The 26,534-nt window shown below is 37.7% G+C and overlaps 1 protein-coding gene across 1 annotated transcript in view; it reads left to right on the top strand.

Moving 5' to 3' along the window:
* The window catches only part of Unc13c (unc-13 homolog C (C. elegans)), a 276,186-nt gene that overhangs the window by 208,411 nt on the left and 41,241 nt on the right, over positions 1-26,534 (top strand). Inside the window, exons 23-27 of the mRNA XM_013010022.1 lie at positions 2,794-2,871; positions 16,220-16,308; positions 20,145-20,294; positions 21,895-22,018; positions 24,915-24,971. Coding sequence (XP_012865476.1) covers positions 2,794-2,871; positions 16,220-16,308; positions 20,145-20,294; positions 21,895-22,018; positions 24,915-24,971 — 498 coding nt within the window. The remainder of the gene's footprint in view (positions 1-2,793; positions 2,872-16,219; positions 16,309-20,144; positions 20,295-21,894; positions 22,019-24,914; positions 24,972-26,534) is intronic.

Genomic DNA, 26,534 nt, shown 5'->3' with positions numbered 1-26,534 from the left:
TCTAGTACTCAGGAAATAAATGCAGGAAGAGCTTGAGTTCGAGGTCAGCCTAAGTAACATAGGGAGACTTATTATAGTCTCAAAACCTAAAGGGTAGTGATGTAGCTCAGTAGTGAAGCAGTGCATGTGCAAAGCCCTGCGTTTGATCACACTCCCAACAACATAGAGAAGGAAAATGAGAAGGATAAGCCTGAAGACTTACATCAAATAATCACAGCAGAGCCAAGTTGACATAACCACATGGGTAGTAAGGGACAAATCCCTTCACCCATGAAGTCTTCTTGCTTCTTATAAGGCCAACATCTTATTTTTACCTTAGATTCCTTTCCAGTAGGATTGATAAATTCAAGCGGCTAAAAATATGCCAAATTGTCCTTTTTTCTAGTGGAAATGAAATTCCTACTGGCTCACTTTGTAGACTTTGGGACAGATGTTCATTTCCTCTGAAAGTATGAAAATTTTCCATACTGTCTATACAAAGGAATAACTAACCCTAGATCAAGAAGTCCCATTCAGAGCAGAACAGTTCCTGGATATTCCAATTCAGCCTGCAGAATCAGAATTTGTGGGAGATAATTCTCCGTTGTCTCCATTAAAAGTGAAAATATTTTAAGTGGCTGGCAATCAAGGGAACCAAACTGAGGTTTAAAATTCTGTTTGTAAATCACAGCTAGGATGTGGTCACTTTAAGAGTCAAGTACAAAGTTTTGCAAAGGTCAGTCATGTGTTTAAGAATATAATAAAATCTTTCCACTAAGGACAGCCACCTTTCTGACGTCCTGTGAGTCCTTGATTCATTACTGGCTCTCTTCCCAGCAATCTGGAAGATAGATCCATTTTCTTTTCTTTGTCTGCTGTCTCTTCTTTCATCTGCTAGCTCTTTGGAATCAATGTGTAGCAACCATTAAATGATTCTGTCAAGATTCCAAATTCTATTTTCCAATGTGAAATTAATTTCTACTGTTACTAAAGTCATATCTACTGTGGCCACCAAATTTTGCATTTTGCCATTGTTACATCACTACTTCTTTGAAAATAAGTCATGGAGTGTGTGTGTCTGTGTCTCTGTCTGTCTGTCTGTCTGTCTGTCTGTCTCCTAGGGCTTGAATTCAAGTCCTGACTCTGATACTGAGCTTTTCTGCTCAAGGCTTTACCATTTGATCCACGGCTCCACTTCTGACTTTGTTTTTTTTTGGGGGGGAGGGGTTGTATTTTGTTTTTTTAGTGGTTACTTAAGATATAAGAGTCTAATAGACTTACTGCCTAGATTGACTAAGAAAATCCTCAGATCTCAGCACCTGATTAGTTAGGAGTATAGGCTTGAACCCTGACACCCAACATTTTTTTTTGTCAGTCATGGGGCTTGAACTCTGGGCCTAGGCACTGTCCCTCAGCTCTTCAGCTCAAGGCAAGCACTCTACCACTTGAACCGCAGTGCCACTTCCAGTTTTCTGATGATTAATTGGAGAAAACAGTCTCAAGGACTTTCCTTGCCCAGGCTGGCTTTGAACTGCAAGATCTCAGCCTACTGAGGAGCTAGGATTACAGGTGTGAGCCACTGGTGCCCAGCCATTTTTTTAATATTTATTTTTGTTAAGTAGTTGTACAAAGGAATTTCAATTCCAGGAGGCAGCTTATGAGTACAATGTATCTTGGCCAACATTACCCCTTCCATCATTCTCCTCCGTACTTCTCCATCCCATCCCTACCTTCAAGTTACATAGATCAATTTTTACATAATATCGTTGAATATAATGAGGGTATTTGCTTATCCTTCTTTCCTCCATTTGTGCGCTCCCCTCCTCTCATTGCCCTCTCAGCCGCACAGAAGAAATATTTTTAAGCGCAGTAGTGTAAATAAGGAAAACCAGGCAAAGACAGGACAGCATGTACAATGTCTAGCTGGGAACACAGAGATCAACAATCAAACATGAGGAACATATAAGACAAATGCTAAGTGAGTTACAGAACAGTGAAACAATCTAGGGAAGAAAGCTCTAAATTGATTAATATGTTGCAAATAATCAAAGAGTAAGAGGCCAGATAATGAAGAATGGAACTACTAGCCTAAAGATTTTATTGACAACTAGAGACTATATTAAAGGTGTTTTTATTTATTTATTTTTGTTTAGTTGTACAAGGGGGTTTCCTTTCAATACGTCGTTTTCTTTTAGTATTTCTTGCAGTTAAAATTTTCTGGTGGTTGGGCTGGGAAGGTGGCTCAATGGTAGAGCGCTTGCCTTGCATGCATGAGGCCCTGAGTTTGATTCCTCAGCACCACATAAGCAAAAAGAAAAAAGCCGGAAGTGGCACTGTGGCTCAAGTGGTAGAGCGCTAGCCTTGAGCTGAAGAGCTGAGGGACAGCACCCAGGCCCAGAGTTCAGGCCCCGCGACTGGACCCAAAAAACAAAAACAAAAAATTTCTGGTGGCAGTTTTGAGTTTAACATCGTGCAATTACAGAAGAATTTAAACTCCTCAGTTTTCTCAAATACAAAATTTTCAAGTTCAGCATTTTTAATTTGTAAGTATTTTACATCATAATATTAAGGATGAAAGCAACTTTGGTAGCAAATCTCTCATGGTGAGCAGGTTATTAAATATAATTTACCAACAAAGTCATAAGATTTTTTTCCTTTTCCACTCTAGGCTGTTAAAAACCATAACTTAAAATGGCAGGATTATTATGCTTGCCATATGTAATAAGAGACCACCAAGAATGACATACGTATGACTCATTCAGTAATTGAATATATAAAGGATATTTACCATACTGTCATTTTTTTAACTTAAAGCCCTGTATCTTGATGAACAATATTCAGCAATTGCGGGTCCAGCTGGAAAAAATGTTTGAATCAATGGGAGGGAAAGAGGTGAGTAGATCTTCACTGCTGTATTTGCCAAATGTGACTTACAGACCATTAGCAATGTATTGCTCATCAATGAGAAATGTCTTAACCAAGTTCTTAAGTGGTTTATCAATGACCAGGAAGTTGATCATAACCTAATATCCCATTAATAATTAAGATGATAATTACAACAGAATACATTGGGAAATAGAAAATTGAATGGGAGGAAGAAGTACCCAGTAGATCTGTATATACAATTTCATGTGTGTATATGTATGTATATATGAAAATGCTAATGATCTGTATAGTACCACAGGAGAGTCGATTTTTATTGTATCATACAATGTCCATTCATTTGTGGTGTTCTGGCAGTAGTGGTTTTGGATCTATCAGTGGTTTATTTTTGTACTTGGGCAAACTTGCATCAAATGTGTTGTGTTGTGTTGTGCGTGTAATGGTCCTGTCTCTGTCCAACGTCTTTGGCTTGCCAATAATGAACAGAAGAAGGAAGGAGAAAGATTCTCTTATGAGGTTTGTGATCATAATATGCATCTTCCCCTTTCCCTGGCTGTGTGCCCCTCCCTATACCTTAAAGGCCATTGCATTTCCTACCAGTTCTCACCTGCTTTGTTTGGATGGGGCAAAGAGGGAAACCTTAGCTGTGCACATCCCCTGCTTCCCACCTGCCATGGTCTTCTCTTCTTTTTTCATGAACCAATATAAGCATCTGAAAGATGGGGGATGATTGGAAAGAGCATCAGGAAGCTAGGGTTCTCCCATTCCATCTCCCACCAATGGAATCCCAAGGGTACTGTGTCATGAATATATAGACACTTCTCTTTAAGATTCCTTCATGGGGGGGGGGTGTAGCTGAGGAGGTGGGAGGGAAGGGATGGTAGGGGAAAAGCAAAGGAGAAGGCAACAATGCCGGATAAGAAATGTGCTCATTACCTTGCTCATGTAACTGTAACCCCTCTGTACAGTATTTTCACAATAAAAAAACTTAATTTAAAAAGATTATTTCATGTATCCTTACTGTAGCAAGATATAGGAACGCATGGAAAGCCAGATTGGAATTCAAAGTAAATATTCCTCCTATTTCTAAATTTATGAGGCTACAAATGCCTCTTTTTAAAGATTGGGCTTGGGCACAAGCCATCAGGAATCATCACTGGAGATGCCCTTCTTAATTTCAGTGATGCTTTATATTCAGACCTACAGGTCCAATTCATGTATTGAGAAGTATTGAAGAAAGCACTGGTTTCTTCTGGGAAATCTGATCTGTGAAATTCGGTAGATTTAAACACCAATTTTTTTAAATGAAATGATCTTTAAAATGTCGTATTTCCAGAAAATTTTCCTCCTGCTACTACTATTTCATCACTTATCTAAATGTAGGGTCTAACATGGGCAATATGCTGGCAAAATGAGTATTTATGAATCAGATAAATCAAAGAAGACAGACCAAACAGATGAATCAAGCCTAAACTTACAGGAAAGTGTATGGATCAGGCCATCTTCCACCCTGACACATTATAAGGGACCCTGTTAATCTGTTAAAAATGGATTCTTATTCCAGATACCATTACCAGATTCGCATTATAAACTTAGTTTCAAGTCAATGACTAGTTCAGAGACCCTTCTCTTTTACTGGGCAAAATAATGAAGACGGAAATTCTAGGCGTGGGAGCTTTCTCTCTTTGTAACTCATGCAATGTTTATTTGTTAAACTCCTCCCAAAAAATACACAGGATCAATCCACTTAAGTAAATGAGTGAAATCAACTTTAAGGCTTAGCTTCCATAGATAGATAGATAGATAGATAGATAGATAGATAGATAGATAGATAGATAGAATCTAGTGGGTTGCTATCATTGACTCTAGTTTCCTACCTGTAGGCATTTTTCCTCTTTATATTTTTGGATGTTTCCTAAATTTATTTTCTCCATTTCCCTTCCTTTAATCTCTTATCTGTTATTGCTAAGAAAAAGAAGGCCCAATTAGAATCAACACAGGTATTTGTGAAGAAACATTGGGGAGAACGCAGGACCTATACCCTTAGTATAAACAACCTTCCAGTTCCCCATCCCCCCAAAAAAATAGCTAATTAATATAAAATGACATTAGAGTTATTGGTCACATCACTTAGCCTGATCCAGGCATCAGAATCTCAAAATACTAGGTAGATTCTTACTACAGTTATCTGCATATGTCAGTCTGAAAATGGGTTCCTTAACTTACGGTTTGTTCTGAAGATGTAAAAGAATTTTATTGAAAATGACAGGATTCAACTTTCAATATGGATCATATCTACAGCACTTGGCATAGACAGACCCAATGGCCTGTGAAAGTTATGCAATATGAGCAAATGCGAATTTCAAGTTTATTCCTCCTATCAATGGAATGGCTTATTAAGTCTTTGACTGATATTATTAAGGGAAACTTGCCAACTCCTCTCTTAGGAGTTTATTGCTTTTTGCCCTCCATCACTCTGTACACTTCTTGCTGCAACCAAAAATAAAATATAGTTAGCAAATGATTGTTCGTGCTTTTGCTCAAAATAATTGTAAATGCTGTATGTTTCTTGGTTGGCTGCTGGTAGCATCGTTGCTTGCCTCTAGTTCTGTCTGCAAAGTGTTTGCGGCTGGTGGACAAAGCTGCATGATACTGCCCTTCTCCACTGCTTTAACCTGATGTGGTTAAAGCAGAGTCTGTGATGGAAGCATGTCTGACCTTATGAATATCCTAGGATTATGTTATTGACTTTGAGAGTCGTCACTTGAGTATCTAGCATTAACAGTGGCATGCACCATGTCCTATAGGCCATATTGACCCAGTTCATTTTTTAAAAAAATCAAAAGAGCAAAGAAAACTATCAAATTGTTCACCACATAAACTGAGTTTCCAACCTATTCTATTGTATACCAATTAAGAGGACACAGCAGCATTGTAACTCTGGTTCCTCTAGAAAACACACCAAGAAAATAATTTTTGAAAACTATGAAGAGTCACCTTTAAAAACAAACAAACAAATGAGGTCCAAGACAGGTGCCTGTGGCTAGCACCTGTAATCCTAGCTATTCAGGAGGCTGAGATCTAAGGATCATTTTTTTTGTCAGTCATGGGGCCTGAACTCTGGGCCTAAGCACTGTCCCTCAGTTCTTCAGCTCAAGGCTAGTGCTCTACCACTTGAGCCACAGTGCCACTTCCAGCTTTTTCTGCTTATGTGGTACTGAGGAATTGAACCTACGTCCTCATGCATGCAAGGCAAGCACTCTACTACTGAGCCACCTTCCCAGTCCCAGGATCATATTTTAAAACCAACTCCAGGCATAAGAGGGTCCATGAGACTCTTACCTCTAATTAACCAACAAAAAGCCACAAATGGAGCTGTTACTCAAGTGGCAGAGCACCAGCCTTGAGCAAAAAAGCTAAGGAACAATGTCCAAGCCTTGATTTCAAGCCCCAGTACACACACACACACACACACACACACACACACACACACACGGCTGTGGATGTGTGTGTATGGATGTATATATACACAATTAGGTTGTGGATGTGTGTGGATGTGTGTGTATATATATACACACATACACATCCACAACCTAATTGTTGTGTGGCTATTTTATCCTGCAATAATAGAATAAACCCAGCTTTCTATCATGAAAAGAAAGCTCAAAAGGGAGATGTCCATTGGCTGAATTCAGTGAATGTAACCAGTGATTTTTAGTTTTTGTAGGTCCAGATCATAAGGAGAATTGAATGTTTGAAGTGCTGGGCTTTTATTTTGGCAGAATACAGACACGGACTGATTGCTTTTTCTTCCCAAACATCTCTGTAATTAGATATAACAAACTGGATTGAATAGAAAATTAAGAGAATAATGAAGGCTAGAAGGACAACTTGTATTGAGGTGATTTCACAAATATAACTAAGAATCCAGCACTAACTACTACCACATAAAGTTAGGTTTAACAGCTAAGCGTGTGATTCAAGCAAAGGTCAGGCCACAGAGGTTGATAGATCTCTGGACTGCCCACCTCATGCTGACCCACACAACCACTAGTTGTTAACCCCCTTTCTCCAGAGTACTGGAGAGCTCACGGTGTCAGTCACATACTGCCAGGTCTCTTTTTAGACTAACCTCTCTCTCTGACCCTTGAGAACACTTCAAGAGAAAGCCAAAAAGGAGAGAAATAAGAGTTGCCCTTGAATTGCCATCTTTGAGGAAAAAATCCTTCCCATGACTTTGTGATGATCACCCTCGATGGCTTTTGCCTGCTCAAACACACCGCAAATTGTTGTAGTCAGTGGTCAAAATATAGTTTCCCTTTTCCACTATTATTGTTTTAGTCTTGATTACAGTTGGTGCTTTAAAAAAAGGGAGCAGTTATTTGTTACTTGGTTGGAACTGGGGTTTGAACTTAGGGCCTCTTGCTTGCTAAGCAAGCATTCTTCACTGCACAGCCATGCCTCCAGTACTGATTTTTGAGATAGGGTCTCACTCTCTTCCTACCTGGGCATTGTCCATCTATGTCAGGCTTCCTGGTAGCTGGGAAAACAGGTATCTATTGCACTGATTTCAGCTCTTCATTGAGAAGGGGGAGTCTCAATGTTTATCTGTCTAGCAATATTCTCAGCCTCCCCAGTAGCTAGGATTATAGGCATGAACCACTAGCACCTGCCTTATATGATTGACATATAATAAGTTGATGTATTTGTGGAGTACAGTGAGGTGCTCTGGTTCATGTATGCATTGTACCGATCAACTTGGAATGTTATACTCATCACCTTAAACGTTGATTGTTTTTCAATGGATAGTACAATCAAAATCTTCTAGCTATTGTTAACTATGTTTACTCTGCTGTGCAATAGAACTTTAGAGCTTCCATTGTACCCCATTGATCAACCTCTTTCCTTCCCTTTTTCCCTTCTCTAAAACTCAGTTTTTAAACCCAGTCAGTTCTCCCTCTTCTGCTAGACTGAGTGATCCTCTGTTGCCTTGTGCAAATGGATCATGGAAAATCTTTATCCCCATCAGTTGAGGTTTAACAAGTACTAAAGCCAGTGCTCCAGCTTGTACTTACAGTGGTAACCATGAGCAACAAGAGCAGCCAAATAGAAAACCAGAATAATAGGACTAGACGATTTTTTAAAAGTCAATATTTACAGAATAAAGTTCTTCAGGATCTCATTTTTTTCTATCCTGGCTTATTCTTAACCTTGTGCAGTTTCACAGCCTTTAGTCACACTAAGTTCCTCTCTGGGCCAGTGATACTTAAGTTTTTTGCTTTTTACAATGAATATTTTCAAAAGGGAATTGCCTTGGGGAAAAATAGCTTCAACCTCCATGTGGCTCTAAAAACATGACACATTATCTGGCCTTTGTTTTTTTTCCTCCACCTGTAAAAAAGAAAGAAGTTGAACAACATTCAGAAATCCTGTAGTGATAAGCACAAGAGTCTTGTTAGCGATCCATTAACAGAAGGATAGCATATGTGGTATAGAAAAGAGTATCCCATCCCTAGAGAAGGCTCAGAGACATAATTCAAAGTAAAACAGCACGGAAACATAGAAGTAGAAAAATCCTAAATTTTTGAAGTAGAAGTAGAAAAAACCCTAGAAGTAGAAATATCCGAAATTCAATACTACAGTGAATGAATTTCAAAAGATAAAACAATCTTTTTCCCCTTTCCCCTTTGGTTCTCTAGGCTAAATAAACTAACTTATCCCAAAGACATTTAGTTGCTTTGAAGTACAATGACAGATTCGCTGTATACTCCCTTTAATTAGCATGGGAGACAGCTACTGGGAGCCTCCAAGTTTTTGAAAAGCCAGAAAGTTAGAAACCTGAACATATAATGTAACCGATGCTATTGCACAGCTTCCATGCAAATCTGAATGAAATTAGGAATATGCTATAATCCATCTCTGAGTGTGAGCATGTACACTGGAAACAGTTCTCTCCAAAGAATAAAACTGAAAAAATAGGAAAAAAAAAAAAAGCATAGTGTCTTGGTGCTGGGGAAATTGGTTTGAAATAGACAGGATAATGGGTTTGCTTTTTCAACCATGTACTACAGTCCCCAAGCAAATGTCACAAATTTATAAAGTGACTTAGGGCATTTCAGAGAGAATACCCTTGTAATGGATTCATTAGGGAATGCCCACTGATTTATCAATTATTTTAGTATGAGCTAGTCTTTCTTAAATGAATAGATCCGGATCAGTAGTAGTGTTGGAGAGAATTGACCTTTTTTCCAAAATAAAAGAAATACCAGAAGCCCAGATAAGATTGTGAGAAATTGCTTGAAATCCCTTCCCTAGTGAATGCCAGCTTGAGAGATCAGCGAGGACTAAGATCAGACGTGGTTATATTGAACCTACTCTGGGAGTAGCAATTAGGAGAATGGAAAGAGAAAATAGGGAACAACAGCCCAGGTTGGAGGTGGCAGCAGCAGACGAGATGGAAAAGTGCTGAGTCGAGAGGTAAAGAGGACAAAGAAGATGGAGAAAACATTTCAGAGAGACTGTCAGCCACATTTGGTATCCACATATACAGAGGAGGAAGGATACAGAATTCAAAGATGATTTTAACATTTCTCCCTTAAAAAAAATTATAGGGGCACTAACCAAAGCAGAGAAGATAAAAAGAGAAGTAAATTCAGGATGACAAGGTATTTAGTTCCATTTTTAAATACATTCTGACTGATGGTTCAAAACGGACTCGAGAAGAAAGACAACATGCTCAGGTATGCTGTTAAGACTGTATACAACCAATTTGGGGTCATTTGCATAGAATTGGCAGTTGAAGCCATAGGCATGTGATCGTTCAAGGAAAGAATGTAGAATAGAAAGAAGAGTATAAAGGTAAAATTGAAGGAGACACTAATATAGAGGACTTGAAGTCAGCAAGGAGATAGAGCACAAAGACAGAAGAGCCTAAAGAACTAAAATCACACTATGAATAAAGGATGAGCAGGATAAATATGGTGACCAGACTGGCAAACCAAGATACCATTGGTCGTCTATAACTGAACATTTCATTGATGTGCCCAGAGCAGAAGTCACACTACAGAGGATTAATGAATGTTTAAGAGATAAGGATGAGGAGTTAATTTTTGTTCTTGTGAGCCTTTGGAAGGTCAAGAGAAGGAAAGATGTTAGCCAATTGTCAACAGGAAGGTTGTTCCAAATAAGTTGACTTTTCTTTAATCATTTTGTTTTATCTTTTAACATATCTAACATTGTTGTGATCCAGTTATAGGGCAAGAAAATAAAAATGTTGATAGAATGATGTAAGTTGAACACCAGGGAATAATATATAAAGCAAAATCCAAAGAAAGGAACCAGGTCCTCAAACTCAGCTTTTCTTGGAAATGCTTCCTTTTCCAGAAAAAAATGGTGATAAATTTTGCATTTACTAAGGGATTTAATTCAAAAATATTAGAAGATGTAAGGCAAAAATCTTAACGAATTTAATGCAAGAACACTAAAGGATTTAATGCAAAAAGTATTAAAGGATTTAATGCAAAGATGTTAAAAGGGTGAACCCACTAATGAGTTCATCTTGCACCCATTTTCTCAGAAAATGACGGTCAGGCAGTGACACCTTCCTCCATGACCTATACTTCGTAGATGATAAAAATAATAATACACCAAAATTGATGGGTTGAATACAAGGCAAAGAAGCTTGGTAAACTATAAGAAAGAATGGAAACAGGATAGCAGTAAATACTGTGGAAAGGAGATAAGCTTCCTACTGAAGATCTTTAACTTCACCCCTGCAAGCTCTATCTTGTAAGCATTTGTGTTAAGGTATCTGAAGAGTTTCCATATCACTCTGCAACCCATTGGTTATAACTCTCACCAGAGCTTGATGGTACAAGAATGAAAGTACATATACTCTCATTAAACTCACAGGTAAAGAATCTGCACTAAGAAAACAAAAACAGAAATGTGTGCAGCGCTGGTACGGTAACCATGTCTTCTGAACTAAACAGATTAACAAGGCTTCATCTCACATAATCAGGCAAAGGGATAGATATTGGAAACAAAGACTAGCTTGGTCAACCCACTATATTGTGGCTCCACAGAATAAAATTGCAAGCTGGTCACGGTGGCTCCTGTCATCCTCATGACTTGGAAAGTAGAAGTCTGAAGGATCACGGTCTGAGGTTGGGTTGGGCATAAAATCCATGAGTTTCCATCTCAACCAATGGCTAAGCTTGGTGAAACGTGCCTGTTAGTCCAGCTATTGGGAAGCACACTTTCCGAAGGCAACAACACATTCCTGTCACCCTCATCAATTTGGCAAAGCACAAGTAGGCTGATCACAGTCCAGCTGAGCCTAGATCTAAAGTGAGACCCTACCTAGACAACTAATACAAAAAGGGACCAGAGATATGGCTCCAGTGGCAGAGCACCTGTCTTGCAAGCTCAAGACCCTGAGTTCGATACCCAATACTGCCAAAATTTTTTTTTCAATAGCAAAAATCTCCTATTCATACTAGACCAAGAAGACACATTCACCTATTAGTATTGCTCCTTTGAATGAAGTTTGCATAATCTGTTAGAATACTTGATGCATGCTTTGGCTTGTAGACATTGGAGCAGACACCCAGACTAGAGAAGTAAGATGAGTCTCTGTGGAAGAACTATTTTCTAAGAAAATAGTAGCTGGATGCTGGTGGCTCACATCTGTAATGCTAGCTACACAAGAGGCTGAGATCTGAGGATCATGGTTCAAAGCCAGCCTGGGCAAGAAAAGCCTATGAGATTCTTGTCTCCAGAAAACAAGAAGTGGTGCTGTGCCTCAAGTGGTAGAGCACTAACCTTGAGCTGAAGAGCTCAGGCCTAGAGTTCAAGCCCCACACCAACAACAAAAAAAAGAAAAAAGAAAAAATAGTAACTGGCAGACATTGTACACATTGGTCATGGGTAAAAATCATTGGACATTTAGAAGACAGTTTGCAAACGAAAGTGACAAGTGAGTATGTTTCAGATGGAAAATGACACCAGAAAAGAACTTTTAAGAGACACTTTGTCAACTAGAGATCTCAGATAAGTTTGTATTACCATAGCTCAATGGCAGGAAAATTCCCAATGATGTTAAAACTCAGTTAGTTCCAATAGAGGTCTATAGTTTACTCTACTCATTGAATACCCTTTGCCAGCCTGGGTTTGTGATTCTCAAACCTTTCATGAAATATGAGTGGAATATGTCTAGGTAGCTTATATAAATTCAGAATTTAACTCAGTACTCTTAAGTTTTAATTAAGTATATTTCTCTTTGCACGGAACCTATATTAACTTGGCCAGCTAAGTTATTCATGCACACATGCTAATTCATTTCTATTTTAGAATAAAATACTTTGACTTTTTTTGTTCTCTGCACTTTCGTTATTACAATGAATTTGGGGGGGGGACGGGAGTACTGTGGCTTGAACTCAGGGCTTGGTGCTATCAGTTAGCTTTACCATTCGTCTGGCACTTTACCATTTGAACCACAGATCCACTTCTAGCTTTTTGCTAGTTTATTAAAGATTTTTCCTTCCCAGGCTGACTTCAAGCCAGTATCCTCAGGTCTAGCCTCCTGAGTAGCTAGGAACATAGCATAGGACACTGGCACCCAGTAACAATAATTTTAAACACCAAAACTTGAGTTCACTGTTACGCTGTAGCACTTATATGTAACTAAGCTAAATTATAAAAATGTATGAAAGCATGAAGTAGCTTTTTGCCTTTATAATTGGAGAATGTTTTGAAACTGTGAATGTATTAATGAAAACGTAGGCAAATCCCTCAAACCAGAAACTATTAGTTCATAAAAATTTTAAGGAGTTTGTAGGAGTAAGAAAAACTCCCTCAATTTGGGCATATAAGGAAATACAGAACTCAATAAAATATTAGGACTTTCCTTTTCTTAGTAGGATTATCATTAGATATATTCATCATTCTCATTATTGCTTTAAAAAAACTGCAATTGGCTAGATACACATACTGGCATCAGAATTATTGTGTGTGTGGTTCCTGGTATTATTTGTATCAAAACTGAAACTAATTATTTTTCTCCTTTTGGCTTTTTATCTCCTTTGGCCTGATTTTGTTACACATGCTTTCTGTCTGTACTTACTAAGAAACAAACATGTCTATCACAAAATTAAAACTGTCATCCAGTGTTTAAACTGCAGTAGTTTGACAGCCTGAGATTTTTTTACCAAGTAATAACCAATTATTTGATAAGAAATGTCTGCTCACAAAATACCTAAGGTGGCCTAAAATAATTTTATGGGAAAATAGCATAATTTCACACAAGTGGTCCATGTAATCATTTTTGTACGGCTTTAAAAATATTACCTTCACTCACTGGTGCGCCAACTACCGTTAGCTATGTATCAGACAAATATGTAAATACTTTAAATAATAGACAACTCTACCCTGAGTCTTAAAAAAAATAAAACTCTACTTTTTAAAGTTATGTCCTTGGAGATGCTGGACATGTGGGTAGGAGGGCAACTTCTGCCTATAGAAAAAAGGAAACCTGAATAAAAACCAAATCAGAGAACTTTTCTCTCATCCCTTTGCCACATATATAATTTTATTGTCTGTAAGCAGCTGTACAAAGGAAGTCTCAGCTCAACATGTCATTTGAGGAGTACAGTGCATCTTGATCAATGTCATCCCTTTCGCCATTCACCGCCCCCCCTCCCAACCAAACCCATCCCTTAGTTTTCCCAGTTCATTTTCACATGTATACGACCATGACCACACCCTCCCAGTCTTCCTCTGTCCATCTACTCCCCTCCCCTTGACTTCCACACCACCTGCTCCTCAGGTTCTTGCTCCCTGGTATCCATTTTGTTAGACTGTCAATTAATTATTCAAAGGAGTCACACCATTGCAATTCTCCCTGCATGTTTCATGCTGCAATTCATATGTTTGTGTACAAATACATTTACTTTTTAAGTATGTTTATGTTGTTAATACAGCAACCACCAGAAACCATAATAACAGGGTATATAACCTGTGCATTGTGATAAGATCAGAGTGGCCAGTCACCTGTGTCTTCTTGGCTAAATGTTAGGGAAGTATGATTAGTTAGCTGATGGAGTTTAGATGTGTATCAGTTCTATCAATAGTATTGTTTGTTTATTAAAAAAAAGAAAGAAAGAAAGGGGCTGGGAAGGTGGCTCAATAGTAGAGTGCTTGCCTTGCATGCCTGAGGCCCTGGGTTCGATTCCTCAGCACCACATAAACAAAAAGAAAAAAGCCAGAAGTGGCGCTGTGGCTCAAGTGGTAGAGCGCTAGCCTTGAGCTGAAGAGCTGAGGGACAGCACCCAGGCCCAGAGTTCAGGCCCCACGACCGGACCAAAAAGTCTCATAAGTATCGGGTTGCTTGTACATTCGTGTGGATCCTTAGTTCTGGACTGTAACTCATCTGTGGCATTCTCACAATGAATTCTTCTTTTACTATTAATGGATGCTAATAAAAGTAATTTTTAATAAAAGTAATCTTAAAATTCTATAAAGAGTCCAGAAGAGTTACATTGGCTTTATTGTTTCATTCTGTAAGTCTTTAAGTATACATTGGCTTTCATTGAAAGGTAGAAGCTAAACCCTAAAAATTACCTAGACTTGAGGGGTAAATTGACATCAAGAAATGGTTTGAAATAATCAGTAAAATCTTAGATGACATGTTCAGTACTGTCATGTCAATATTTTTAGTTATGTCAGTACACCCCAGAGCTACCCAGTTGCTGAGGTATGTAAATACTTCTTGTGAATAATCTCTGAATTTTATTTTTTAAAAAAAGTGTTCTTGGACAACTGTAGCCATTCCAGCCAATTTAAAATCATAGAAGACACTTCTTGGTCCTAGATTACATCTCATGAGTTTAAACTGATTTGGGGTTCTGTATTTATTTATAAACTTACTAAATCTTTTTCATTTGTAGAAAGTCTTATTGAATTTGTTTTATTTACAGAAGTTTGGCTTTGTCTCATACTCTTTTCAGTATAAGACCAGCTTGTGCAAGAACTACATACTAATGATAGGAAACTAAATTTCTGCAGGTTCAAGGGAAGGAAATTTTTACAGTTCAATTTCAGAGACTATTCCTGATTATCCTGTAGGTGAATTTCTCTCTGGATGATGAAATGCATCTATTACACAAGTCTTTGTTTTATCTTTCTTTACAACCCAAACTGTAATTTTTTTTGCAAAACCACAACTTGAAAAACATGATAACATTTTCTAAGATGATTAGAAAATGCATGTTAACCTTTAATTGCAAAAATTAACTCAAGTTAATAGATCAGTGTGTCAGTTTATTGTTTGTGTTTGGCATAGAGTGAAAATTGGCCTCAAAGGTTTGTACTGTAAGAAAAATACCAAAAACAATTTATTTTGATCTGATATTTTTCTTTACCCCAAAATTCCCTTGCCAACTCAACTCCAAGCTATAAACAAGACAATACCTAAAGAAAAGGAAACAAAATTAAAATGTTAAATTTAAAAAGTTCAACTCTGGGTTACAAATGATACCTTGGAAAATAGCTACATCGTCTTCTAAAAGAACATAGAAATGCTTAATTTGTTTATCTTATTGTGGAAGATTCTAAATTTTTTGAAAATATATTTTAATAAAGTCACAGTACTGGTTTAGCATACTTCATCCAAAGATCTAAAACCCAGAATGCTCCAAAATCAAAACTAGGGGATGAGGGGCAGTATGCAACAAGTTTTAGATCTGGGGACATTCCAGGTCTTAGTGTTGTGGATAGAAAATGCTAAGCCAGTCAAGTTTAGGCAAGTATTTCAAAATTTGGACAGCTCTGAACTATGAAATACTTCATGTCTGAAGCATTTTCCCCTAAAGGGATCCCCAACACGATCTCAAAATTTAGATTTAACTGAAGCCTCTATTTTTAATAAGTCCATTTATTTATAGCAGAATTAAAGACTGAAATATATCTTAAAGCAGCACCTACATTCAACTAATGTACAGCATATTAGGTTTTCTAAATTATGAAATTATTATTCTGTATTGGGGGATATTGTCATGCCTTGCACCCTATCACTGCAATCAATAAAAGCTTTGCTAGCTAGCTCTAATTTGCAAGCATGCCATGCAATTAATTCAATTGACTTTTTCATATATAAGAGCTCTCCTGGTTTCTTCACAATTTCTTGACTGGTACATTTGATACCAATGACAAACAAACCAAAAAACAAAAACAGGAGAACAAAAACTATATATGAGCTAGCTGATGTTGGAAGTTATCCTACTACAAACAAGATGCTTGTAAGAGAAACAGCCATGCTTCTGCAAACTCCAAAGTAATATCATCTCTGGTCTCTCTGCAGCTAGACCCTGAAGCTAGCACTATTCTAAAAGAGCTTCAAGTCAAACTCAACGGAGTTCTGGATGAGCTCAGCGTCACTTATGGTGAAAGGTAAGGGGCACTGTACTTATGTAGTTACTATGAAGTTGTTCATTACAAATTTTTTACTTAGAAAAAGAAAGGGTAGATTTGTCAATAGTTTCCCATCTTCTGTTGCAGTAAGATCCCTGGGCCCGTAAGCAAGGAACCCTAACTTTTACTGGGTGTAGGGTAGGGGATCCGTTATTCTGAAATATAACTACATTGAAATGTATAGCCTAGCAAAACAACTCAAAACAGGTATGTAAAGTATCTGCCTTCTTCTCTCCCTCCCTTTTTCCATCCTCTTGATGCTCACCTCTACCCATTCAAACGGAGGCTTATTTGGGTTAAAAAGTCTACAAGTGTGGATTCTGATTTTATAATACTCAAGAGAGAGACTTTAGTGATGAATAAAGGATTGGTGCCAGCAAGAGAGCCCCTAAAAAGATGTGTTTATAGAAGCAAGTATTCTAGCTAGATAAAGAAACCCGTGAATCACAGCTGGTATTCAGGATCTGAGCCCTCATTATTTTTCAAAAGCAGGAATGACCATCATGCTACGATTCAGATTATTGGAGTAAACAGTCCATTACGTGCTTCCCTTATAGGAAGAATAATTATCACCTCCTTGTTGCTGTGATACATCACATACACCCAGTGCAGGGGAAAGAGGGGGAGTCTACAGTGATCAATGTAACCTTGCTGCTGGCTTCCGGGTTGAGTTTACAATATAGATCTGATGAGAACCTATACTTCTCCTATTTTTTAAATATAAATTCCATACCCTTTGCTCGATCCATCCCATCACCTGGATGCCTTAATTTGAGAATCAGTGCCAAAAAAAAAAGCAGGTGCTTAAATGGTGATTTTTACTCCAGCTCAAAAGATCATTGATGATCCAATGGTACATCAATGCCTTAGATATTTCCAACATTCTCTGCCTTCTTATTCTATCATCCCAAGTATCTATGGCTATTGCCCTTTTAAAAATGCCACCACAAAGACCCACAAACCCTACTTTCTCCACATCCCCACTTTCTCCCTCCTTTGAAACCACTACCTGACTAAAGCCTAAGGCAGATCTGTCTATGTAAAAGCCAGATGGTCAGGGATTTGAATTTTCCTGAATGAGAGATTAGAAGAGCTTATTCCTTCGAATTGGATAAAAATGAAGTTAAGAAATGAGCCACATCCATAAAGGTCAGCTAAACTCGAGGGACTGAGGAATCCAACACACATGGTAAGTCTGGAGGGGTTACAGTGGCATTGTGAAAAGAAAGCCAAAGAGATGTCCCAGAGCTGAAAATGGAGACAAGCCAAACATAATAGTAAAAGTGGAATCAAGCTTTGACAATATATCAAATTTGCCAACCAACATGTTTATATAACTTGCTATTAAAGGGCTATGAACACAAACTGTTCCCACATTGTGATCATTTAAATAAAACCTACTGAAGATTTTCTACAATAGGTAAAAACAAAAAGTAAAAAAAAAAAAGATTTTAACGTAGACTATTTCCATAATGTAAATAGTAAAAAAAACTCAGCTGTCTTACAAGAGCAAGAAGTCGAGCCTGCTTTTTTTAATGTATTCTCAACACCTAAAGTAATGATTGGCACATTATTAAATATTTATAGATACATATAAACATGAGCAAGCATGCATATTCTGTTTAACACAGAAGCATTATAGAGTGAAAATTCCTAAGCCTGTACATAAAATCTGAGGAATTCATGCACACTCTACTACTTGCAGTAGTAGAATGAATTATTGTGTGTGAGGGAAGAACAGGACTGAGTTGATTGAATACTGAAATGAGTTCTTTCCTTCCTTATTATCATTCCAGTGACTTGACCATTTCCCGTCATCTTCCTTGTTTTCATTATCCCAGCATGTACACATGTTACATTTACTCCTGTTGTTGGGAACATGAAAACATTATTGGAGACCTCTTAGTAGGAATGCTAAGAATCTCTACTATCACTCTCTTACCAGTTGCCACTGCTTGGGTACTGGTGCTGGAGATACAAAGAATGAAAAAGCACAACACAGATGATTACTCTCCATAGACTTACTTAAAATGGGGAAGCAGATAGGAAATGATCCATTGGTACATTCAACCAGTGTTTATTTTTAAAAGCTTTACTGTAATATCATTCACATACATACATAATCATACATAATTAAGGTGGTTAATGATGTTTTGATTATACATATACATTAGGAAGTGATCACCCCATTCCAGCTATTTAAGTATCTGTCACCTCCAAAGAGTTGCCATTTGTGTGCATTTGAGAAAATTTCACATCTCTCCTCTTAGCAATTTTAATAAATAAGTCAGTACAATAGTATTTACCATAAATGCCTATAAATATAGTGTTTTTAACGATCATTCCAATGTTTCTTGAGAAACCCCTTTGTACCAGAGACAGCAACTGTTGCCACTGTGAAGCTGTGTAGTACTAGACAAAACCAAGTCCCTGCTCTGACGGAGCTTACAATCTATGGAAACCATAAACAATAGGCAAATAAACTAAGTGTATGTTCTGTGCCAGGTAAGGGGCAGGGGTGGGGAGAAGTAATAGAGAGGAGAATGATAAGAATGTCACTGTCACTTTAGTTGGAATGTTCAAAGAACATTTCTCTGAGGAGGTGTACTGTGCTAGACACCTGACACAAATGAGAGACTAAGAGCATCATGAGAATTCCATGGCAGATGGGACGGTAACAGCAGAGTTAAAGCAAGCATGTTCTCAGGATCTAACAAGAACACAAGGGAGAGACTACTGAGTGTGTATTATAGTGGGAAACAACAGCACTGAGATCCCTCTGTCAGCCAGCACCATCCCTGAAACCGTTACAGATTTTGTTGTATTGGGAAGCCATTGAAGAGTTTTAACCAAGGAAGGGCATAATCTTGTCTTTAAAAGGATGTCAGAGAAGGTTAAATGTAGAGACAGAGAGTAAATTGTTTCACAAGTTCAGGTGAAAGGGGCGTAGGTCTTACAAGTACATATTGGAACTAGTAAGTCCTCAGAATTAGAATATTTTATAAAAGTTTGTTGATGTTGGAAATAAAGAACTCATTAGACTTCTAATTGGAAAGGTTATACAGGCAGTTTAGGGGGATGGGGTGTAATTCAGATGGACACATGTGAATTTGACGTGTGTGTGTGTGTCTCTCTCTCTCTCTCTCTCTCTCTCTCTCTCTCTCTCTCTCTCTCTCGGGAAAAGTATGTGATCAGATGTGATTTCCAAGGATCAATCCCAGAGTATGACAACATAGACCGCCAGATAAAATAATTAAATTTGAATTTCACATAAACAATGAAGAATTTTTTAGTGAATTTCCCAACTATTACATGGACAGTCTCCTGCTAAAAAATGTTGACAATTTGAAATTCAAATTTAAATATGACTCTGATTTAATTTCATAAATATGGTGGTCCTACTCTAACAGAGGCCAAGTATTTCATGAGGAGGAGTCAGTGAGGCTGGAGAAAAAACAATAAAGTGAAAATCACAGAAACAAGGAAGATCAGGGTCCTAGTACCAACCACATTTCTGGATACGCCATTTTTCTAAACAATACTCAGGAAAGCATGCCAACTGTCTCTATCAGGGAGAGAGGCTAAAAAAACGAACCCTACTCACATTCATTCAGCCTGAAAATCACCGCTATTATCTGCCTTATATGCAAGCAATCCACATAAAGCTTCATCGCAACAAAATGTTTTGAGGGTTTAAGTTTGAAAACTCAGGGAATTCATACCATTTGGAACAGATCAAACTCCTCAGGGTAGAATTCAAATAGACGAGGAACAATGTTTACTTTTACTCTCGAAGTAATAGTCCTTGTTTTCAGTTTCCAGCTTATAATTGAAGAGTGTATAAAGCAGATGAGTTTTGAGTTAAATCAAATGCGAACCAATGGAAATACCACATCTAAGAAGAACAACGCAGCTATGGACGCAGAAATTGTGTTAAGACCTCTTATGGATTTCTTGGACAAAACGTAAGTTTTCTGCCCAATTTTATCCCTTTTTTTAATTGCCAGAAATTCCTAAAGTTGACTAGTAAGATATTGAGAAAAATCATTCTCCTCTATGTAAAGCATCTTCTTTGAGACAAATGAGTTCATTAAAGAACAACACGTTTTTATTACTCTGTACAAAAAGGCAAAGGAAAACAGAGAAAATAAATATTGGAAGCTAAGGATGTTGATATTCTGAAGTAGAGACAGATTTAATATTCTAGGCTCCACAGATAACCTATTGTCTTGCATTTTCCTGGACATAGAAAAAAAAAGGCTGAATTGAATCCGCAGTGTCTGGTTTCATGTCAGAAACTTGCTGAAGAAGAAAAATAACACAAATGTGACTAGAATGAATTCAAGTGAGAGGCCAGCAAATAGCTACCTGATCCAACCTTCAATAACTATGTGCTCTGTGTGCATCACCATAAAGGCCTATAGGCATTGGGGAATGATGGAAAAAAAGCTGAGGTCCCCAGTGCCTTGAAGTTTACAGTCTAGTACTGGTAGGGGTGGATGAGAGCAGAAGCTTTAATGTAGACTAAGTCAAAGACTTTAACTTAAAAGGTCCATTTGGTTGGTTGATTGGTTGGTTGGTTGGTTAAGCTGGTGCTTTTTTAAGTGTTTCTTCACTATCCCTGTTCTCATCCATTCTACTTGAGTAAGTTTGGGGGAAGATTAAGGTACCTATAATTTAATATGTAGCCAAATTTTGGAATCATTGATCTAAAACAACCAAAGACACAGTGTCATAAACAGGGATACAAGCTTCCCAAGTTCAAGAATCTGAAGTCAGAAATGCTCTAAATTTTTTATATTTCAAATGCCAATATTCTCAAAAAGACAGCTCCAGATTTTCTAGGGAAAGGGGGATGTTACTCAGTACAGTGCTTTTCTGGCCATGCATGAGATCTTCCACTGTAAAAACAAAAACTATCCTGTAGGATTTCAGATCTCAGATTTCAGATTTTTTTTAAAATACTGGTAGTCTTTGAAAATATTCCCAAAGCCGGACACTGGTGGCTCACACCTGTAATCCTAGCTACTCAGGAGCCTGAGATCTGAGGATCACAGTTCAAAGCCACCCCCGGCAGGAAAGTCTGTGAGACTCTTATCGCCAATAAACCACTAGAAAACTAGAAGTGGCACTGTGGCTCAAGCAGTAGAGCACTTGCCTTGAGCTGAAGAGGTTCAGGACTGCGTCCAAGCCCAGAGTTCAAGCCCCACGACTGACCAAAAGAAAAAGAAAGAAAAAAAATATTCCCCAATCCAAAGACTACAATATGCAACAGTTCTGATCCTAGGCAATTCAGTTAGGTTTGCTCAGCTTTTACTCAAAAACCACAATACCAAATATAGAAGAAAAACAATAAAATAATAACTGCCTATGAAGACACCAATGTTGTATATAGTAGATGACATGTTATCTCATTTATGCTTGTTATAGCAAATAACAAAAATATCAATACAGAGACTGATTCAGTTATTGGAATTTCAGTAGTTGGTGTGGATTTTTAACCAGTCAAGTAAGTTGATATACTGATGAAGCTTAACTGAATATGTATGTCTAATACTATTTCAGATTAAGTCTCTCAGCAAAAATTTGTGAGAAAACAGTCCTGAAGCGAGTTTTGAAAGAGCTATGGAAACTAGTCCTTAACAAAATAGAAAAACAAATTGTTCTCCCTCCTCTGACAGATCAAACAGTAAGTATTTTTTAAATTTTTTTTGATATCTCACTGAATTGTCTTTTTTATTTTTAATGAATGATATGGACCCAGATTAACTACAGTACTCATTAAATCCATAGTGGGAAATAAGTATTTGGGAAACGATTTCTTGACAATGATCAATCTAATTAATTCTGTATCTAAATCAGGTTTAAATAGTGATGATAGTAGTTAAACTTCCCATCTACTTGCCGATCAAACTTTCATCTTTTATTAAATGCATCAGAGTATATGATCTGTAAGGTGATCTGGCTTTCATCTGTAATTTTTCCTTAATTATCCTGGGGAGTTGGGATGAGAGAGATAAAGGGAGGGATGGGGAAAATGAAAGAAAGAGAGGGAGAAAGTGGGAGAGAGACTGTTTTTTTGTTAAATTTTATAGCCTTAAAAGGTAGTTCCAACACTACAATGCAGAATCTTTTTTGCCTTTCCAGTCCGTCTCCACTTATTACTTCCCTACTTACAGGTTAATAGAGGCTGATAGCTTTTAGTGGACTTGAGAACCATGGTTGTATCACACACATTAAAACACAAAAGAACCAGAAAGATCATTTGGCAGCAAAAGCTAGACTATGGTCAAGGGGCTATGCCATGCTGGGGGTTCCAGTTTGAGCATCCTGAAGCAAGCAAGATAAAAATAATCCAACAGCCAGGCGACACTGGGCTCACACCTATAATCCTAGCTACTCAGGAGGCTGAGATCTGAGGGTCATGGTTCAATGCCAGCCTGGGCAGAAAAGTCCGTGAGACTCTTATCTCCAATTAACCACTAGAAAACTGGAAGTGGCGCTGTGGTTCAAGAGGCAGAGCGCTCGCCTTGAGCTGAAGAGGGCAGGGACAGTGCCCAAGCCCAGAGTTCAAGCCCCACGACCGACCAAAAAAAAAAAAATTTTTTTTAAATAACCCAACAAACACTTGCCATAGTGTAATTGATTTTTTTCCTGTGACTGGGAAAGACAAATTGATGCAAATAATGAGTTATTCTAAACTAAGATATATATTGATACCACTTTTATGCTCAGTCCATATATTTACCAAGGGGAATTAAGTGGAAAGTGTTTTCTTATCAAATGTACCAAGATACAAACATGCATATGTTTTTGTCGACTTACTGCCAGCAGCTGATCAAATATAAGTTACATGGAGTTTTGCTTAGCACCATCAATATGTGGTTTCATCTATTATAATCTAAACATATGGGTGACCAAATTACATGTATAAATAAATCTTACTGTGCTCTAATATATATTTGTGTATCTCTAGATTTCTATATCACTTATACAAATGATTCATAGGAGGAGGTTACCAGTTATAGTATGGAAACCAGGCTAGTGTGTATGCTCAATTTTTTTTTTATCTGAAGCTGTGAAATAGAAAAAAAGATATGGTGTCTTACTACAGCAGCTGCTCAGAACAATTTTGATTAGTTAACAAAAAAAGAACAGAGAGAACTTGCACCTTAGACTCTATTTCCAGAATGTTACCCCTCCAAAGGCTCTCACAGGTGACAGACCACCCCGCTGTATGCTGCCGTCTCTATTTGTACACACATTGACTCCACCCACAAGTACACTCTCTGGTGTCCAGCTGTTGTTTATAGTTTTCAAATCCCTTGAGGCCCAGTCATGAGCTTCACTAAGCTCCCTGCCAGTTGTCCAAGTGGCAATTACCATTTTGGATAGTTCCTCAGGAACAAAATTGTCCGGATGTCAATCAGTTAGTCCACGGCTGCTTCTCCCATCAGTCCTACTATTTTTTAGCCCAGTACGCCTAAATAACTCTCCTATTCTTGAAGAATATTAAGACTCTTCAGGAATGTTTATATCATGTTATATTAGTGTGTGATATATACCATGTCATTCTCTATATCTGGTCTTTCCTAGGAAAGCTTATTATCATCTCAATTTTCTCTAGCACTGAGATTTCCAGTAGTGAACCTGTGTTGTTCATTTATTCATTCATTCATGGACTAAATATTCCTTGTGCTTCCACATGTACTGGGCTCTGTGCTGGTTACCACCATATTTTATCATTATTCATATTTTCATTAACAGGAATAAAGTCCTCTTCAGCACTATGAATTAATGGTCACAGATTTGTTTCAAGGAGCTGTAGAAAAGAACTTTGCTAGAAATAATGAGTTTAATCCATGTTACATCAAGGTGGTTACATTATCTGAGACTGAATCAGTGACACCCACACACACACTTAAAACTGTCAGAAGGGGACACAGTGAGCTTTGCTATACTGCCAGCTGTCCTAGATATACTGTCCTTAAAACATGTTGTGTCTGGAGAGTTGAAGTTTAAAGGGAGGGAGTCAGCATAGTCAATGCTAATATGTGAAAATGGAACTAGGTAAGTGGAGTGGATGGAGATTATTGGAATAATGAATGGTGAATTGGAATAAAGAATAGTGAAAGGTGTAACATTGATTAAGATGCATTGTAAAGCCGGTGCCAATGGCTCATGCCTGTAATCCTGGCTATTTAGGAAGCTGAGGTCTGAAGATCACAGTTCCAAGCCAGCGCAGGCAAGAAAATCCATGAGACTCTTATCTCCAATAAATTACCAAAAAAGCCAGAAGTGCAACTATGGCTCAAGTGATAGAGTGCTAGCCTTGAGCAAAATTAGCTCAGGAACAGCCTTGAGTTCAGTCCTAGGACTGGCAAACAAACAAAGATGCATTGTACTCACAAACAGACATGCCCAACTGAAACCCCCTTGTAAAACTATTTAAACATTAAAAAGCAAAATTAAATACACTAACAACCACAATCTGAGAAACAAAGACCAGCCTCTATTGACTGTTTTTCAACTTTAAGACTGAAGTTCTTAAGACTGAATCTTCTTTTTCTTTTCTGTGTTTTTAGGGACCCCAGATGATTTTCATTGCCGCTAAAGATCTTGGACAACTATCCAAACTGAAGGTAATCAGAATAAAGGAAGCCAGTTGCCCTGAAAAGTAATGAACTGATTATAGCTCTGTGTAATATTATAGTAATAGTAGTATTATAACATCTATCTTGGCATGATTAAGAAGATATGTGTTTGCTCTCACAGGTTGCTTTATGAATTTATAATCTTGTGTTATAGCCAGTTTTGACTTTTTTATGAACAAAGAAATAATGGAGCTCTGCATAGAAATCCAATAAACTCAAATCTTAAAGTCAAGAAACATGTGGAAATAAAACTCATCAAATCAGACAATGAACTTTTGTCCACATGTACAACTTCACTGAAACTGGCAGCTTCTTTACGAACCCCAGTCTTGTTGAACATTGGTGGCTAATGCCTGTAATCCTAGGTTTTCCACAGGCTGAGAAGATGTGAGGATCTCAGTTCAAAGCCAAACAGAACAGACAAATCCATGAGACTCTTATCTCCAGTTAGCCAATGAAAACCCACAAGTGAAGCTGTGACTCAAGTGATAGAAAACCTAACAGACAGTAGCATTTATAAAATGCAGAAAATGTTAACATTCCTCTTACAGGATTGTTGTGAGAATCAATCAGATGTCCACATATATCATGTTTGCTTGGTAATAGCAAGGAATTTGCCATCTCTGACCTCCAGTGGGAGCTACATTCCTTTGCCCACAGCTGGTAGCTCAGAGCTAAGTATTGTTTTGTATCTACAACACATAGGAGGGAGAATCAACTTGCCTAATTACTGTGGTAAAAGATGTGCCTGCTTTATCATCTATATTTTCTCCTTCCTCAGAGGAAAAACCTCTTAAAGCTGATAATCCACCTAGAAAACAAAATCATCACCTAAGATTGTTTCTCACAGGTGTTCAGAGATGTTGATGAGTAAGAACTATTTCTGAGAAGTACTTACTATAATTTAAAATACAGTTATATAAATATGTCTCCCTACTTATAATAATAAAGAATTAAGATACACATATACAAATACAAATACATGTGTATATGTAAATACATGTGTGTACATGTACATACATGGATCTCTGATCTCTATCTCTTTCTCTATTATTGCCCACTCTGGGATTTCTGGACCCTGCCTTGAAAAAATGGCTTTTATGCAGTGCCAAAGTTTCTGATATAAAACTGTGACAGTGAAATAACCTAGGTCTCATTTAAAAGAAATTACCCCAATCATGTGGATAGCATCTGTGTTTTTAATGAAACATCTTCCATCTTCCAAGAATTCTGTTTCCTGAGCGGAATATAATATCATCTAGAAATGTTTTAGTTTCAAGTGATAGAAAACCCAAAGAGAGTATTTGCTGTTCTATGGAATTTTATAGTGCAGGGCTAACTCAGCTTTCAAAGCCTGCTAAATTAAGGATTCAAGCAGTGCTGCAAGACTCACTTTGCTTTCTCTACTCTGCTTCTCTCTGTTTGATATAGTACCCATCAAACCTTCCTTCCTAGTTGTGAGATGATGTGTCTGCTTTTATCTCCTCAGAACCACCATTTTTTAACTCTTCTTCTGAGAAATTTCTATTTAGTTCCTTTGCCCATTTATTA

This window comes from Dipodomys ordii, unplaced genomic scaffold (assembly GCF_000151885.1).
Source record: "Dipodomys ordii isolate 6190 unplaced genomic scaffold, Dord_2.0 Scaffold11, whole genome shotgun sequence".
Lineage (NCBI taxonomy): Eukaryota > Metazoa > Chordata > Mammalia > Rodentia > Heteromyidae > Dipodomys > Dipodomys ordii.
The sequence above is the reverse complement of the archived record's forward strand: the minus strand, read 5'-3'. Positions and strand labels throughout refer to the sequence as shown.